This window comes from Cibotium barometz, chromosome 18 (assembly GCF_041138505.1).
Source record: "Cibotium barometz isolate CiBa-2024 chromosome 18, ASM4113850v1, whole genome shotgun sequence".
In the NCBI taxonomy this organism is placed as follows: domain Eukaryota; kingdom Viridiplantae; phylum Streptophyta; class Polypodiopsida; order Cyatheales; family Cibotiaceae; genus Cibotium; species Cibotium barometz.
Window position 1 is genome coordinate 59,378,810 of NC_141063.1, and position 16,751 is coordinate 59,395,560.

The 16,751-nt window shown below is 45.8% G+C and overlaps 1 protein-coding gene across 4 annotated transcripts in view; it reads right to left on the reverse strand.

Moving 5' to 3' along the window:
- Window positions 1-16,455, reverse strand: part of EDD1 (glycine-tRNA ligase) — a 199,000-nt gene extending 182,545 nt beyond the window's left edge. For all 4 annotated transcript variants that reach the window (XM_086812812.1, XM_086812814.1, XM_086812813.1 and 1 more), the window contains exons 1-2: window positions 15,911-16,455; window positions 15,683-15,733 (exon numbers count right to left, since the gene is read on the reverse strand). In XM_086812812.1, coding sequence (XP_086668938.1) covers window positions 15,683-15,733; window positions 15,911-16,291 — 432 coding nt within the window. In that variant the 5' untranslated portion in view covers window positions 16,292-16,455. The remainder of the gene's footprint in view (window positions 1-15,682; window positions 15,734-15,910) is intronic.
- Window positions 16,456-16,751: the final 296 nt, after the last annotated feature.

Below are 16,751 nucleotides of genomic sequence, written 5' to 3' on the forward strand. Positions count from 1 at the left end.
TGTTTACCAGTTGTATTCACTCCTTGTTATGGAGAAATCTGGCCTAGGGCCCGTGAACACTTGTACAAATAAATACTCCAAGAAATACAACAGTATTGAGGGGGGGGCGGCCCTTTCCAGCCCCAGTGATGGTGTCAAGTGTTCTTTGTTATTTTCAGTTTTAATGTTGCAAGTGTTGTCCATTGTTTGAATTAGTTAAGTGATCTAAAATATGTATATTTTATCTTTCGATTTGTCAAGCTCCTGTAGGGAGCGGTTACATTGGTATTGGAGCCCGGTTGTCTCACTTTCTCAAGAGGAGATCGGAAGCAAATACAGACACTTCACTCAATGGACAGCCAAGGCAACCCTTTGGAAGTGCCAAATTCCAGAGGCCAATCCAGTGCTTCTCGTGATTCCGATGCATTGCTTGAAAGGCACAAGCCTCTTGAGAAAGGTTATGACAGTGCATTCATGGGATAGCCATCCCATGGAAAAGAGCCAATGCATGAGGATGAGCCCAATGCATTGAGGGCTGAATTGGAGGACATGAAGAAGCATTTGCAGGCAAAGGAGCAAGAGCTAAAATTCTTGCATGAAGATCCCCATGTACAAAGTGTCATTGAAGCAAGGAAAGCTAATGCCATGGTGGATATGACCTTTGAGTCGGCTCGTGAAATGGGCAAGAAGCCAAGGAAGTTGGCACTCTCCTATCTTGATCTCAAAGAAGGAGAGGATGGAGAGTTAGTATTCAAGAATCCACCTCGTTTGAAGCAGGGAGACCCAGCATCTCAACGGTTGAGGTCTTTTATCCACAAGGAAGAGGTATCAGTCACTTCTCGCCATGCATCTACTCCTCATGGGACAGGAGGCAACAAGTATGTGCATGTTGGAGCTAGTGGGCGACATGATAGCCTTGTGGATTCAAAGGATGTTGAATAATCATCTGTCCTTCGTGGTTCTGAGCTGTCTTATGGTGTGGGTGGGTGGCGAATGGTGAGAGAGTGTTCCAGCCGGTGGCTGGTGGTGCCCCGTTCGTGGTAGTGTTTTCCAAGTTTGGGAGGTGGAAGGGCTATAGAGGCAGATATTTTCTTCTTTTTTTCACCTCACACCTGTCAAGCACTCAATGTGCCTGTAAATCAAGGGGCTTTTATGTATTGGATGTATATATGGCCAGAGGGAAGCTTTGTGAAGACTCTGGATGCCTTCATGTGCGTTAATGTACCATGTATGATCAGAAATTGATCTTGAATCAAGGGGCTTTTCAAGATTTTATGCTTGTTGAGCTTGGCAAAGCAGCAGGCAAGACTTTTATGCCTTGAATCCTCAGAAATCCACTTGCAGTCAAGGGGCTTTTGCCCAATTTCTGTTCGGGACTGTTGTATGCAGTGGTGGGGACTGTAAAAGTCTGATTTTCACTCATTTGGACAGCCAAGAGAAAATTTATTGCTACTGTCCCTGCTGGTACAGATTTGGTACAACTTTGTACAAGTTTTGGCATGGCTGCACATTGATTTGAGTGAGGAAAAGGCTCAATTTCAGCTGCTGTACTTGCCGGTACAGATTTGGTACATCATTGGTGAGCACTTAGTACTGTTGTACAGTACTTTGGAAGGGGAACAGAGCACATCTAAGGTGCTGTCATAAATCTGCAGCAACCAGATTTTGGTGATTTTATCACATTCAGTGGGAGGAGAGTTGCATTCGTGCTTCCGCAGTGGGAGATAAACTTTGGGAGAACAACTGTGAGCACTTTGTGTGCTTTGGTGCAGTGTTTGCACATCTTGCAGGGAGTCAGGCATTGACAAAGGTTGCATATTGCTATGGCAACCACAGGTGAGAGCTCTTCATTGCTTCACATCAAGAAGCTTGAAGGCTCACATAATTATGACATTTGGCAAACCCAGTGCTATAATGTGTTGCTCCAGAAGAAGCAGCACAAGCCCATCAAAGAAAGGGGTGTAATGCCCGCTTCTCTTACTGCTGAAGAATGGGAAGATATGGATGAGCTGGCAAGATCCACCATCATGTTGTCTGTGTCAGACTCTTTACTTTTCAGCATACGTGAAGAGAAGACAGCTTGGGGAATGTGGCAAAGATTGCAGGACTTGTATGCCCAGCAAAGTGCCTCAAGCAAAGTGTATTGGTTGAAGAAACTCATAGGTCTTCAAATGAAGGAAGGGGCGTCTATGACAGCCCATCTAAATGAGTTTAATGGTGTTGTTAGCCAGGTTATCAATCAAAAGTTGGCAATGGACGATGAGTTCAAAGCCACCTTTCTCTTATGCACTTTGCCAAAGAGTTGGGACACATTCAGGACAGCCACTAGCAATTCAAATGCTATGTTGTCATATGCAGATGTTGAGGGTGCTCTTCTTCAAGAGGAGATGAACAGGAAGAACAACTCTGTTGGAAAGTCCAATGCAATGAATGCACGTGGGAGATCCCAGCAAAGGGGTAAAAGCCAAGAACGGGGAAGGAGCAAGTCCCACTCCAAAAAGGACTTGGAATGCCATTATTGTGGCAAGAAGGGACATATCAAAAAGCAATGCTACAAATGGAAGAATGATCAAAAGGAAAAGGACAAAGGAAAAGACAAAGACAAAGATGAAGCCAAAGATGCAAAGCCAAAGGGCAAAAGTGGAGTCAAGATTGAAGAAGTCAATGTGTCACATGCAGGTGACAATGAGGATGAAGTCCTATTCACGTCTTCACTTGATGCCCATTCACTTCTTGCAGGAGATGGTCATGGTATGCACTCATGGATCATTGATTCAGGTGACTCCTTTCATGTCACAGAATGCAGAGACTTGTTTGTCAGGTATATTGCTAGCAATGAAGGAGTAGTTTATTTGGGTGACAACCATGCATGCAAGATTCTTGGCAGAGGTGATGTGAGGCTTGTGTTTTCAGATGGCTCACAACTTATGCTCCATGATGTCAGGCATGTGCCTGGAATCAAGAAGAACCTGCTTTCTACTGGACAGCTTGATGATGCTGATTATGTTACCACATTTGGTCATGGAAAGTGGAAGATTAGTAAGGGCTCACTGGTTGTTGCCAGAGGCTCTAAGGTGGACACTCTTTACTTCATGCATGCTGGTGTTTGTCACCATGTCAATGTAAATGCAACCGAGCTGCCGGAAATCTCTATGTGGCATAGCCGCTGGGACACATGAGTGTCAAAGGAATGGAGCAATTGTCTCGTTTTGGTTACTTGCCTTCTCTAAAGTTCTCAAGTTTTCAGTTTTGTGAGCATTGTATATATGGCAGGCAACTCCAGTGCCCCCACAAGAAAGCTCTTGGACAGAAAGATGCTCAGTTAGAGCTTGTGCATACAGATGTATGTGAGATGCCTCAGCTTTCTTTAGGAGGGGCAAAATATTTTGTGTCTTTTATTGATGATGCCACACGCAAGGTGTGGGTTTATCCTCTTCGTTTGAAGAGTGATACATTCTCAGTGTTTGAGAAGTTTGTTGCTCATGTTGAGAATCAAACTGGCAAAACACTGAAGGCTTTGCGTTCCGACAATGGTGGAGAGTATATGTCCAAACAGTTTCAGGACTTTTGTGATGCTAAAGGCATCAAGAGGGAGCTCTCTACTCCTTATGATCCTCCACAAAACGGAACAACAGAGAGGATGAATAGGACCATTCAGAAGAAGGTCCGTTCTATGTTGTCACATGCTGCGTTACCTCATGGTTTTTGGACTGAAGCTGTTATGACAGCCGTTCATCTTATAAACAGGTCACCTAACACGAGGCTTGGTGGGAAAGTGCCAGAGGAAGTATGGACAGGGAAGCCTCCGTCCTACAAGCACTTGAGAGTGTTTGGTTGCGTTGCGTACGTGCACATACGCAGGGAAATACGCACCAAACTTGATCCTAAGTCTCACAAATGCATATTCCTAGGATATGGTGACAGAGGTGAAATGGGGTATCGACTTTGGGATCCAGTGAATAGAAAGATAATACGCAGCAATGATGTCATTTTTTATGAAACATGCCTGCAAGGCAACAGGAGCCTGGCAGAGTCATCTTTGATGATGAGGGACATCATGGACAACAACCAAGGGCTGTAAATCAGCCATTACAGCAGCAAAACCAGCCCTTAAATGGTGCTGAAAATGGTCCAAATGGACAGCCAGAGATGGCAAAAGATATCCCTATGGATATCCCACAGTTAGAGGAGATACCGGGCATGATTTTTCAACCTTATGGCATGGAACAGGAGCCACCAATAGGTGATATGCAGGCTGGACAGCAACCTGCAAATGATGGTCATTGGGTACGGAGGTCCACAAGACCCTCCAGAGCCCCTGACAGGTTTGTTCCAGGGGTTGACTACTTGATGCTCACTGACTGTGGGGAGCCCTCATGTTATAAGGAGGCTTTACAGAGGGCAGACAAGGCTCTTTAGGAGCGTGCTATGAAGTCAGAGATGGATTCTCTGCACAAAAATGGAAAATGGAAGTTGGTGCATTTGCCTACAGGCAAGAAGGTTTTGCCATGCAAGTGGGTTTACAGGCTCAAAGTTGCACCAGATGCAAAGCCAAGATACAAAGCCAGGTTAGTAGCTAAGGGCTTCAAGCAGGAATATGGTGTGGACTTTGATGAGATCTTCTCTCCAGTGGTCAAAATGACCACACTTAGAGCTGTATTAGCTTTGGTTGCTCATGATGATCTGGATTTGATTCAGATGGATGTGAAGACCGCTTTTCTTCACGGTGATCTCCATGAGGAGATATATATGCAACAGCCAGAGGGTTATGCAGTGAATGGAAAGGAGAAGCTTGTATGCAAGCTGAAAAAGAGTCTTTATGGGCTCAAACAGGCACCAAGGGAATGGTATCATAAATTTGATACATTCATGAAATCCCAAGATTTCAGGAGGAGTGACATAGATCACTGCTTATACACCAAGAAAGCTTTGGATGGCAGTCTATTGATCCTCATCTTGTATGTTGATGATATGTTGATTGCCGGGAAATCTCATAAAGAGATGGATGCCTTGAAGAAGAGGCTGCATCAGACCTTTGATATGAAGGATTTGGGTGATGCAAATCACATTTTGGGTATGCGGATACTTCGGGACAGAAATCAGCATGTGTTGTATTTGTCTCAGAAGGAATACATTGGCAAAGTTTTGCAGAGGTTCAATATGGATGGGGGGAAGAAGACTAGTACTCCTTTGCCTCCATATGTGAAACTCAGTGCTATGGACAGCCCACAGTCGGATAGTGACAGGGCTGATATGGCCAAGATTCCGTATGCTTCAGCTTGTGGCAGTCTCATGTATGCCATGGTTGCTACCAGGCCGGACATTGCATTTGCAGTGGGAGTGGTTTCTAGATACATGGCCAACCCTGGCAAGAAGCATTGGGAAGCAGTGAAAGGTGTCATGAGATACCTGAAGGGCACACAAGATATGTGCATTTGCTTTGGCAAACAGGATGCATTAGTGCATGGTTACACGGATTCGGATTATGCCGGTCATCCAAATAACCGGAAGTCTACTACCGGTTATGTGTTTACATTCACAGGAGGTGCTGTGTCATGGATATCCAGGATGCAGAAGTGCACTGCCTTATCTACTACAGAGGCCGAGTATATTGCAGCCACAGAGGCTTGCAAGGAGGCATTATGGCTATCTCGGTTAGTGGTTGATTTGGGTTATACAGGGGATATTCCATTGTTGCATTGTGACAGTCAGAGTGCCATCCAGTTGGCAAAGAACCCTGTCTTTCATGCAAAGACGAAGCATGTGGATGTGAAGTATCACTTCATTAGAGAGGTGATAGAGAACAAGCAAATTCAGCTTGTTAAGATTCATACGGATGACAACCCGGCTGATCTGTTGACAAAGAGTTTGCCTCCAGAGCGATTTGCTCATTGCAGACACTTGATGGGCATTGGATGAGGCCAGTTTCAGCCTTGATATGGCCTTGTATATTATCATGTGCATGCTGATTTTTCTTTTCCTTCATTTAAGGGCACTTTGCCTTTAAGTGGGAGGTTGTTGGGGTAAAGGCATTATGCCCACCCTTATAGTGTGTACTAGCCTAAAAGTTTTATAGTACATAGTACACTTAGTACTTTTAATGTACTAAGTGCACTATGTGTACTAGAGCAAATATACATGTGTGATAGGGGAGTCGCACACTTACATTCTATGAGTTGACTTATCCCCATATGTCACCCATCGCTGTTCCTCTCCGCCTCCCCCCCCTTTTTCCCCTTTTCGCCTCTGCCCGCCTCCCCTTCTTGTCCGTTTCGTTCTGTACCTTCGCCTCCCTTCGTTTCATTCTGCCCGCCTGTTCGCATCTCTCTCCCATCACGTTTCCTGCCCGCCTCCCCTTACTCGCCTGTTCGCATCTCTCACCCATCGTTGTTCCTCTCCGCCTCCCCCCCTTTTTCCCCTTTTCGCCTCTGCCCGCCTCCCCTTCTTGTCCGTTTCGTTCTGTACCTTCGCCTCCCTTCGTTTCGTTCTGCCCGCCTGTTCGCATCTCTCTCCCATCGCGTTTCCTGCCCGCCTCCCCTTACTCACCTGTTCGCATCTCTCACCCATCGCTGTTCCTCTCCGCCTCCCCCCCTTTTTCCCCTTTTCGCCTCTGCCCGCCTCCCCTTCTTGTCCGTTTCGTTCTGTACCCACCCTTCCTCAGGCCCCCAAGGCAGCAACATAACTCTCGGCTTGAACCCCTCTCTCCCTAGAGCTATTATTGAGGAGGGCAGATTATATGGCAGGAGGATTTATTGTTGCTTTGTGGATTTCCGCAAAGCTTTTGACACAGTACCGAGAGCCAGGCTGATGCGCAGACTACAGGAGATGGGAGTGCCCACAGAGCTGATTTGGGGAATCATGGCTTTATACAGGACAGTTGTGGGGCAGGTACGTACTACCCAGGGTATATCTGAGATGGTTCACTCCACTATTGGGGTGAAACAGGGCTGCCCCCTTTCCCCCACCTTATTTGGGATGTATGTAGATGAGGTTTCGGACTATGTAGAGCAGGAGGGTGACAGAGGAGCACAGCTAGCAGGGACATGGATTCCGTTGTTATTGTATGCTGATGATATTGTGCTGATCTCAGATTCTCCAGAGGGGATGCAGCGTCATTTGGATGCATTGCACATGTTTGCAGAGGACAGTGGATTGTCTGTTAACCTTGGTAAAACCAAGGTGATGGTGTTTAACACCACAGCACAGTGGGTTAGGAGGTCAATGCCCACCTTTACATATGGTCAGGAGACAGTGGAGTATACAGATGCATATACTTACCTTGGTGTGGTTTTTAGTGGCCCACTATTTTCCTTGAGGAGAGCAGCGGAGACCAGATTGACCAGAGCTTATGCAGCATTGGGGAGACTAGAGAGGATGTGTTCGCAGGTTCAGTTTCAGGAACCTCGAACAAAGCTCTGGCTCTTTGACACTTTGGTCACTTCAACCATGCTGTATGGAGTGGAGATATGGGGACCCTCAAAAGATCACCACAGCCGAGCTGGTAGCACTGATGGATGGAGACGTATGGAGAGGCCCTTGGTTTCTATGATTTCCCGGATGATTAGGGCCAAGGCCTCCGTACCACATGATATTATCCGTGCAGAGATGGCTGCCCCCCCATTGGTAGTAGAGGCACTCACTCGATCAGTCTCCTTTATACATAGCACTTGGGCTCTCCCTAGAGACAGATATGCTCGCTTAGCCCTGGAGTCTTCACGACAGTTGGCATCACAGGGAGACGGATCATGTTGGTATGCACAGATGACAGATTGGTTCCAACTGCATGGCTTTAGTATGGACAGGCTACCTCCATTTCAGTACTCCCTGGATGCACCCTCCCTCTCTCTCACACGGGCAGAGATTACCAGGCTTATCAGGCAGGACTTGACTCAGCTGGACACTAGGAGGACATGGATACAGCCGACACACGAGCTTGGTACGAAGATGGCTTTCTATAGAGATCATCTTCTCCAGCTCACGGAGGATGGGTTTGTGATTAGACCCAGCTACATGGATACTCATCTTTCTCATGGGGTACGGTGTGCTATTGGTCAAATGCGCACATCCTCACACCAGCTAGAGATTGAGACTGGCAGATTCAGAGGAGTACCAGCTGAGGCCAGGATTTGTCAGCTGTGCCAGATGGAGCCAGAGACAGAGTTACATTACATATGTCACTGTCCAGTATATTATGAGATACGAGGCCGTTTCCACTGCCTGTTCAGAGAGGGCTTTGGACCACTTTCTAGAGTCATGAGATACCAGGATCAGAGATGCCTTGGATTGTACTTGCTGGAGCTGCGTAGACATAGAGAGGGTCTCCTGAGAGGGAGGGGATCAGAGAGGGAGAGACACCTACAGAGGCAGATTACAGACTTCTTTCGACCAGAGATTGAGCAGTCAGGTCAGCAGGCATTGCAGCTAGCCCCAGAGTACAGCCGCACCAGAGGTACACTGATTGATCGGGCTATAGAGCTGGGGCGGTCCAGGCGCCCCAAGATGAGAGGCCCATCTCGACACCGGCGGAGACTACAACAGAGGATCAGGACCATACTAGCACGGCATGGGAGACGTCCGGTCAGAGTACTCACCATGGAGGATATTGAGGAGATCAGCCAGCGTCCGATGCGGCACATATTATGAGATGGAGGCACCTCCATAGTGTACCCCTCCGTCCCACATGATATTGTATCCCCTCACTATATTCCACTCACCTCCATAGCGTACCCCCCCCCCTCACTATATTCACACCCTATAAGGGTTTCTGTTTACCTTCCATTTCCAGTTTCATTTTCTAGGTGCCTGTAGTATCATCTTTATTTTTCATTTTCTGGGTTTTTTTATCCAGACATTGTATCAGATCCACCATGATGTAACTTTTGGTCTCATAGGTCATTATGGCCTTTTGAAGACGTTAATATAACATTTCATTTCATTTCATTTCTCTCTCTCTCTCCTTCTCTCTGTGTGTATGTCTCCCACATGAAACCCTAACTGTGCAGACAGCTGAGCTTCCATAGCTCCTTCAGCGTCATGGTATGCCTAAGTCCATTGTTGGGGATAGAGGACTACGAGCCTCTTTTGGAGGACTTTATTTGATAACATGGGCACTAAGCTTAAGTTCTCATCTACTTATCACCCCCAAACCGATGGTCAAAGTGAGGCTGCAAATTCTGTTGTGTTGGATTTATTGACGTGTTATGTGGCAGATCAAAAGAGTGCATGGGAGAAGTATCTTCCACTTGTAGAGTTTGCCTACAATAACACAGTACATGCCTCCACGGGAAAGGCCCCGTTTGAGATTATTTATGGCAGAGTGATCTTGCCACCCATCCTTCGTACAAAGGATGAGATTTTTGCAGCCAATGAGGATGTGCGTGACTTGGATGTAGCCTTTGCTCAGGTGCGGACAGCCATTGCAAGGTCACAAGACAAGCATAAGAGGGCTGCCGACAAGCATAGTAGCATATAAGGGACATGCAAGTCGAGGAAGGTGATTGGGTATTGCTGAAATTTGAGAAAGCTAGGCTTCGGAAGAGGCCAGGATGAGAGGGATCATATCCAAAGCTTTCTACTCGATATTATGGACCCTTCAAAGTGATTGAAAAGATCAATGAAGTGTCCTACAGGCCTGCTTTACCCAGCCATTGGAAGATTCACAATGCTTTTCACGTGAGTCTTTTGCGGAAGTATGTGGGGCCAGATCCGGAAGAGCCTGTCACAGAAAATCCGCCTGAGATTAATGAGCCTGAAGAGATCCTCCAACCAGAGCAGATTGTATTTCACAAGGAGAGAAAGTTACCACATGGGAAGCTTTCCAAGAGATACCTTGTGAAATTTAAGAACTACTTATCCATTGATACAAAGTGGGTAGATGAGGATTACTTTGTTGACTACCCACAACTTTTGGAGGCATATCTTGAGGCTTTTCAGTTGAGGTCAACTATTGAGAAGCCGGGAGGGATGTCACCATTTGGTCCATCTCCATTTCTGGAGACACTTCTATGGGACTGTCACTCTAGAGAGTGGCCAGATTTGTACCATGTTCACATGTGGCCAAGCCAGTGCCCCATGTGAAAGGGTCAATCATTTGGTGTCACATGGACGGGAACCAGTTGTGTGCCACCCGTGTGTGACCAGTATTGTGCCATATGGACGCGAGTCTATTTGCTGTCACTCGTGTATGACCAGGATTGTGTCTTATCCATGGGACTGTCACTCCATGGTAGGACTGATATTTGTGCTGACCTTGTCTATGGGATTGTCACTCCATAGGAAGGCCCGTGCCAGAACTTGTGTTTTGCCTATGGAATTGTCACTCCATAGGAAAACCAAGACTTCACATTTCTGTCGCACCAGTTTTGTGCCCGACAAGAAATCTTTGTACAAGTTTCATGAAAGGGAGATTTCATCCATTACATGTGCACATGCATTTATGTTTGCATGCATAAACTTGTTTTCGCATGACTTGTTCTCGAATGTTTGCCTGCTATGTCGTGCCAGTACACTGGACGGGGACGCTCCCAGTGTACCGTGGGTGTACTGTTTGCTAATGAGTTGGTGTGGCGTGTGAACAAGTGGTAAGTATTACCCTTTTTGGCCTTTTCAAATATAAAATCCCTTAAGTAATGTCAATCTTAATAATTATAAGATTGGGTGTTCACACACATTTAAACATTGGTTGGACATTTGCTCTTATGTGGGTGTCCAACATTATTAATAACATCTATAGTTATTATTGCATGAAGTAATTCTTCTTTCCCCACACGTGGATGGTTGGTGGGAGTGAGAATGAAGGAAAGTACTCGACTACATCTGCTTGTACTCGCCTCTGATTTGCAGCCAGCACCCGCCTCTGTCTACCAGCTTCTACCCGCCTCTGTCCAGCCTTTACTTGTTGTACTTGTTGTACCTACTGTACCTGCTATACTTGTTGTACCTGCTACACCCTGCAATACCTGATGTACCTGTTGTACTATCCTATACCTGCTATACCTATTGTACCTACTATACCAACTTGTACCTATTGTACCTGGTTGTACTTGCTATACCAACCTATACTCGACTGTACCTACTAATGTACTTGCTGTCGGGGTACCCAATTGTACCTGTAGTTGTACCAGTTGCTCTCCAACATCTACTGTTGCCAGGACCTACCTACAATTTGGGAATGCAATAAAAAGGGGATGAGCTTCTCTCTTGAGAATTGAATTTGAATATTTGTCAGGTATTTATCTTTGTAATTTTCAGATTCAGTAATTATTAAAATTAAATGTTGTTTGAACAAGTTTTGTCAGGAAAAATATCACACCCTATTGCCTTCATTAAGTAAGGCAATCAAGACGGTGACTTTTTCCCATGATTACCCTAACCGCGCCCTCACATGTTGAAGGAGCCAGTGAAGGTCATTTGGGATATGAGAAAAACAGGCAACAAAGCTAATTCAAGAGCACCAGGTATTGCTCCCTCCGCTTAGTACGGGTGTGCTTAATGGTGCACGGTCCCGAGAGACCAGTGAGGACAAGTGTTCACCCAGTGAAGATGGGAGATTACCTATGACTTGGTCTACTCCGACAACTGATTCTTCACCGACAACATCTCATTGTTTACCCAGTGAAGGTGGGAGATTACCTATGACTTGGTCTACTCCGACAACATCTCATTGTTTACCAATTGTATTCACTCCTTGTTACAGAGAAATCTTGCCTAGGGCCCGTGAACACTTGTACAAATAAATACTCCAAGAAATACAATAGTATTGAAGGGGGGGGGAGGGGGGGAGTGGGGGACCCTTTCCGGCCCTAGTGATGGTATCAAGTGTTCTTTGTTATTTTCAGTTTTAATGTTACAAGTGTTGTCCATTGTTTGAATTAGTTAAATGATCTAAAATATGTGTATTTTATCTTCCGATTTGTCAGGCTTCTTGTAGGGAGCGGTTACAGTCTCCCTCTCTCTCTCTCTCGATCAATTTGCTTCTTGTGTGTGTGAGAGCTTCCATTGCCCCATAAGCGTTCCTGTGGCCCAACAATTTGCTCATGGCTGGCTAAGACTATTGTGCCAATTTGGTTTTAGGCAAATGACATAGTCCTAATTTTTTATTTTGCAAAGGGGTTACACAGACATCTTGATGCATTATACGTTTTGTGACAAAAGATACCTCTGGTCGTACTTTGCAAAACCAAGTTCATGATCTTTAACTTCCTACCAGAAAAGAGCTAGTCTGTCTTTTCTATATAGAGAAGCCCACATGGAGATCATCTCTACTTATGTCTATCTTGGAGTGACCTTTACAAACCCGATATTTTCCATGAAACCGGCTGCCCAAGCCCACCCTGTGAGGATATAAAGCTTTAACCCATTTGGGCAGAGTGTTTCCAAGCCCATTTCTAGGAGCCTCGCACGAAATGTTGGCTTTTTTACACTTTGGTGCGCCCTGCAATGTGATAGAACGTGCAACGGAAGAAGGGAAAGTGGAAACACACGAGAGAGAGTGAGAGAGAGATGGATGGAGAGGAAACGCAGGTGAGAACTTGCTCTCAATATCATCATCCAAAAAAATACATGTCCCGACCAAGAGGGGAGAAAACCTCGTATGTGAGGGACTGTAGCAAACAATGCTAAGCAAGCAGTGAAGAATGAGGGAGGCAAGCCAGCTATATATATGCCCATATGAAGGCAACGAACTAGGGAAAAAATCCTTCACACAACTAGGAAAAGATATCCAAGACTCCATAAAATGGGGAATAATGTGGGAAAAAATATGTGAGGGGTAACCAGCCCCTCTAGCTAACATGGTCAGCCCTAGAGGCTAAAATAGGACACCAAACAGGAAGCCAGCAAGAAGGGGATGATGTCTAACACCCCCTCTCAGCACCAGATGCTGAGTGAACTCCAAGAAGCCAAAGACGCCGTCCTCGATCAAAAATGAAAGACTGCAGAAACAGGTACCAAGAAAGCTCCACAAGCAATCTCCTCAGCAACTCAACTACAAAAGCAACAGAACAAACTGACGGGTACACCGCTCCTATGGAAGAAAACAACCATGTAAGCTACGACGTGCTGCTCCAAATAATGGTTTCAAACCCAAGTGTAAGAACACTCCCCGAAGTCGAATGTCGTGTATCCAGCCTGGAGAAGGTATAAAAAACCTCATAACCAACCAAGATCAGATCCTATATATAATCAATCCTGGGAGAAGCAAGCTGCTCCTCACTGGAACCCTCAAAAGGAATAGAGTCAATCTGCTCCAACTCTCTACCAAGAGTAGCCAAATGCTGTACAAAAGCATCCTCTGAAAAGATCGGCATCGCAAGATGTAAAGACTCTAGAGAAAAGATGGGGTCCATCTTCTCAAACTCCATACCATGAGGTGCCCAATGCTGTACATAAGTACACGCCACTGACGTGGGCATCGCAAAATGAAAAGACTCCACATCCCCCTCTAAAAAAAAGAAGTCGTCGGACTAGTACAAGCCCAACCTGATTCGTCGGAGGTACCACTGTGTCCCAGGCACGGTTAGCAACCACAGATCCAAAGCATCCCACTGGGTCCAAAAAACCATCCTCCAAAACAACAAGTCTGCGGAACTGGTAGGAGGAGGGGCATCCTCAGAAGCATCACAAACAGAGGCGAAGGTAGACTCCTCACAATGAGGGAGGGAAGCAAGAATATAAATTGCAGTGGTAACAAAGTCCTCAAAAGCATCACAAATAGCAGAAGATTGTTCCATAAGTAGAATCAGATCCCAAGAATCAGCAACAAATAAATGATCCATGTGAAAGGATCACACCTCAAGGGCAAAACACCCTCCTTGTTCTGCAAACACTGCAAAGAACACAAGCTCGGACAAAATAAACTCTACTCAAGATCTCTGAAAAGATCACTGCTCTCTCCTCCAAAATCTGTAAATTCCTGTCATCACAGAAGAAAGTCTCCACAAATACAAAACAGCTCCCGAAACTGGTCCTCAAGTGAAGTAGCTGGAGATAGACCCCCTCTGAGTGTAGAAAACTCCTTTGGGAAGTAAAACGCAGCCAAAACACTGCTGTTAAGCAAAAAACAGCACTCCACCACCAACAGAAGGCAAGGAACATGAAGAAACCGGGTAACTGTGAAGGCCAGGAACAAAACACAGGTATGGATGCTCCAAAAATCAGCAAAACACTGACTGAAATCAGAAATTCAGTATCCTCCTACAGTACCAAACTGCCTCCAAAGCCACAATCCAAACAAGAAACCCCTCTGCAAGTGATATGTGTCCACTGGAGAAGAAAACGCAGCCAAACAAGGGCTACAAACTTGAAAAATCAGGTCAACTAGTATCCACACCTCCTATGAGGAAAAACGCTGAAGAGAAGGTACCTTTGGGTCCAACGGATGAAGCCCAGGTGAAGGTAGAGCTACCAGCAAGATCAGTTCAGAAAAACACAACAACCATGGCTGTAAATCTGAAAACGCAGAGGTAAAGGGGGCTGTAGAACGGGCTGAATCTGGAAAAGCAGTAGAGATATGGTACCATCAAGTCCTCATATCAGCAAACAGCATCAGAAACCTGTAGAAGAAAAACACGCAGCAAACATGCTGCTGCTGGCCCGTACAAAACAGGCAACCAGCACTACAGGGGGGGTATGAATACTGAGAACTGCTACAAAATGCTGTACATAGCCACCTATAGAAAAACGTAACAAACTATGTGCTGCTACCCTGAAAACAATATAGAAAACAGGTGTTCTCAAAGGTCAAACTGATGAAGAAAGACCACGGGCTGCTGAGAAGAAATGCCTGGAAGAGGCAAGCAACCAGCAGCACTTCTAAGAAAAAAACGCAAGATCTGTCCACCTTGTTGAAAACGCAAAAACGCAGGAGGGACAGGAGGGAGCATCCAACACTTAAGATCACCAGCGCTCTGATACCATGATAGAATGTGCAGCGGAAGAAGGGAAAATAGGAGAGAGAGTGAGAGAGAGATGGATGGAGAGGAAACAAAGGTGAGAACCTACTCTCAATATCATCATCCAAAGAAATACATGTCCCGAGCAAGAGGGGAGAAAACCTCGTATGTGAGGGACTGTAGCAAACAATGCTAAGCAAGCAGTGAAGAATGAGGAAGGCAAGCCAGCTATATATATGTCCATATGAAGGCAACCGACTAGGGAAAAGTCCTCCACGACTAGGGAAAAATACCCAAGACTCCATAAAATGGGGAATAATATGGGAAAACATATGAGGGGTGACCAGCCCCTCTAGCTAACATGGTCAGCCCTAGAGGCTAAAATAGGACACCAAACAGGAAGCCAGCAAGAAGGGGATGATGTCTAACATAATGATGTATGTGAGGTAATTGCATGGCAACAGCCATTGTATGGGGGCAAAGACTACAGATATCCAATTAAATTTGGTGGTTGAAATCATAAAGAAATGTGCCTACCTCGTCCTAATCAATCTTTTGTAATTGAAGCCCAAATTGTTTGACACGGTTGGCAAATGTGAGGACAGGGTGCAAGTTCTGCTTGAAATTCCTTATCACAGACCCCTTGCACAAAAAGTGTCAAGCCTAGCTGCCTAAAATTGGTAGCTATCGTGGTTATAAGCACACTAAAACGTCTCAATTAGAACGATGCAACCCTTAACATTTATGCAAGATGGGAGAGTATGCTTATCACTAGAACATGCATGTACAAGTAAGGCGAAAGAAACTAGTACCTCTGTGTTGCTTGATTGCATTATAGCACATCCAACAGAGGCCCAATACTCCTGTTTATCCCGCAAAAAGATGAGAATGAGGTCTTGTAGAAATTGTCACAGAAGTAATTGTTGATAAAATAAAATGTGGCCATCTTATGGCGATAGCCTATATCAGAAATATAATTATAGCAATATTAACTGATCAAAGCAAGTGTTGCAAGGTAGGGTTAAGCACGAGGCAATGACCTGCAGGCGCTGAATGGCGTTCTGGAACGTAGGGGCATTATTAGGAGGCGTCTCTGTGTTCACGTGGCGACTTCCGGCGTCTGTGAGAGGGGCAGCGGCGGTGCTGGAGCATCGGAGGCCTCTTCCCCTCCTTGTGGTACTGGTAGCAGCAGCAGTGGTGGGGGTATGCGTATTTGGAACAAATGCAGCGAAGGCCAGATGTCGGAAGCGGAGGGCCGGAAACAACACGCAATTGGTGTCGTTGCTGCCGCTCGTCGCGACGATCAGCTGACTTTGCTGTTGCTTCAGGTTCCTAAGAGGCCCCGCGAGCAGGCTCCACCTGAAGGCCATCAGATTGCTTGCCGTCGTGCGATGGCAAGCCAACGAGTGCGAGGCCGCCATAACTCACTCTCGCTTAGTGCTCTTGCTCCTCCACGAGTTGATGGCACTACTTTATCCTTTCTACCACATTAGTGCCGATAAATGTTCAATCGTATGCCATACATGTGGAGACAGAAAATAGAGAGGGAGGAAGAAAGAAATATATTAACTCTTTTGTGGGAATTAATTTTTCACTATGAAGTGCATGTTTTTGAAGGTTTCACATTCTTTTTTCCACCAAAATATCTAGGCAAATTGTCATTTTGGACATGTCTGAACATGTGGCACTTCTCCTTGCTAGGTAGTTCCCTCTACACGTGCTTGAGGCATGTATATTGCCTGCCTAGAGCTAGCATCAAACATATCTTAGGCGAGCTAGGAGCCCTAGAGCAAGCATGTATATTGCCTGCCTAGAGCTAGCATCAAACATATCTTAGGCGAGCTAGGAGCCCTAGAGCAAGCATGGAGGGAACCACATTCC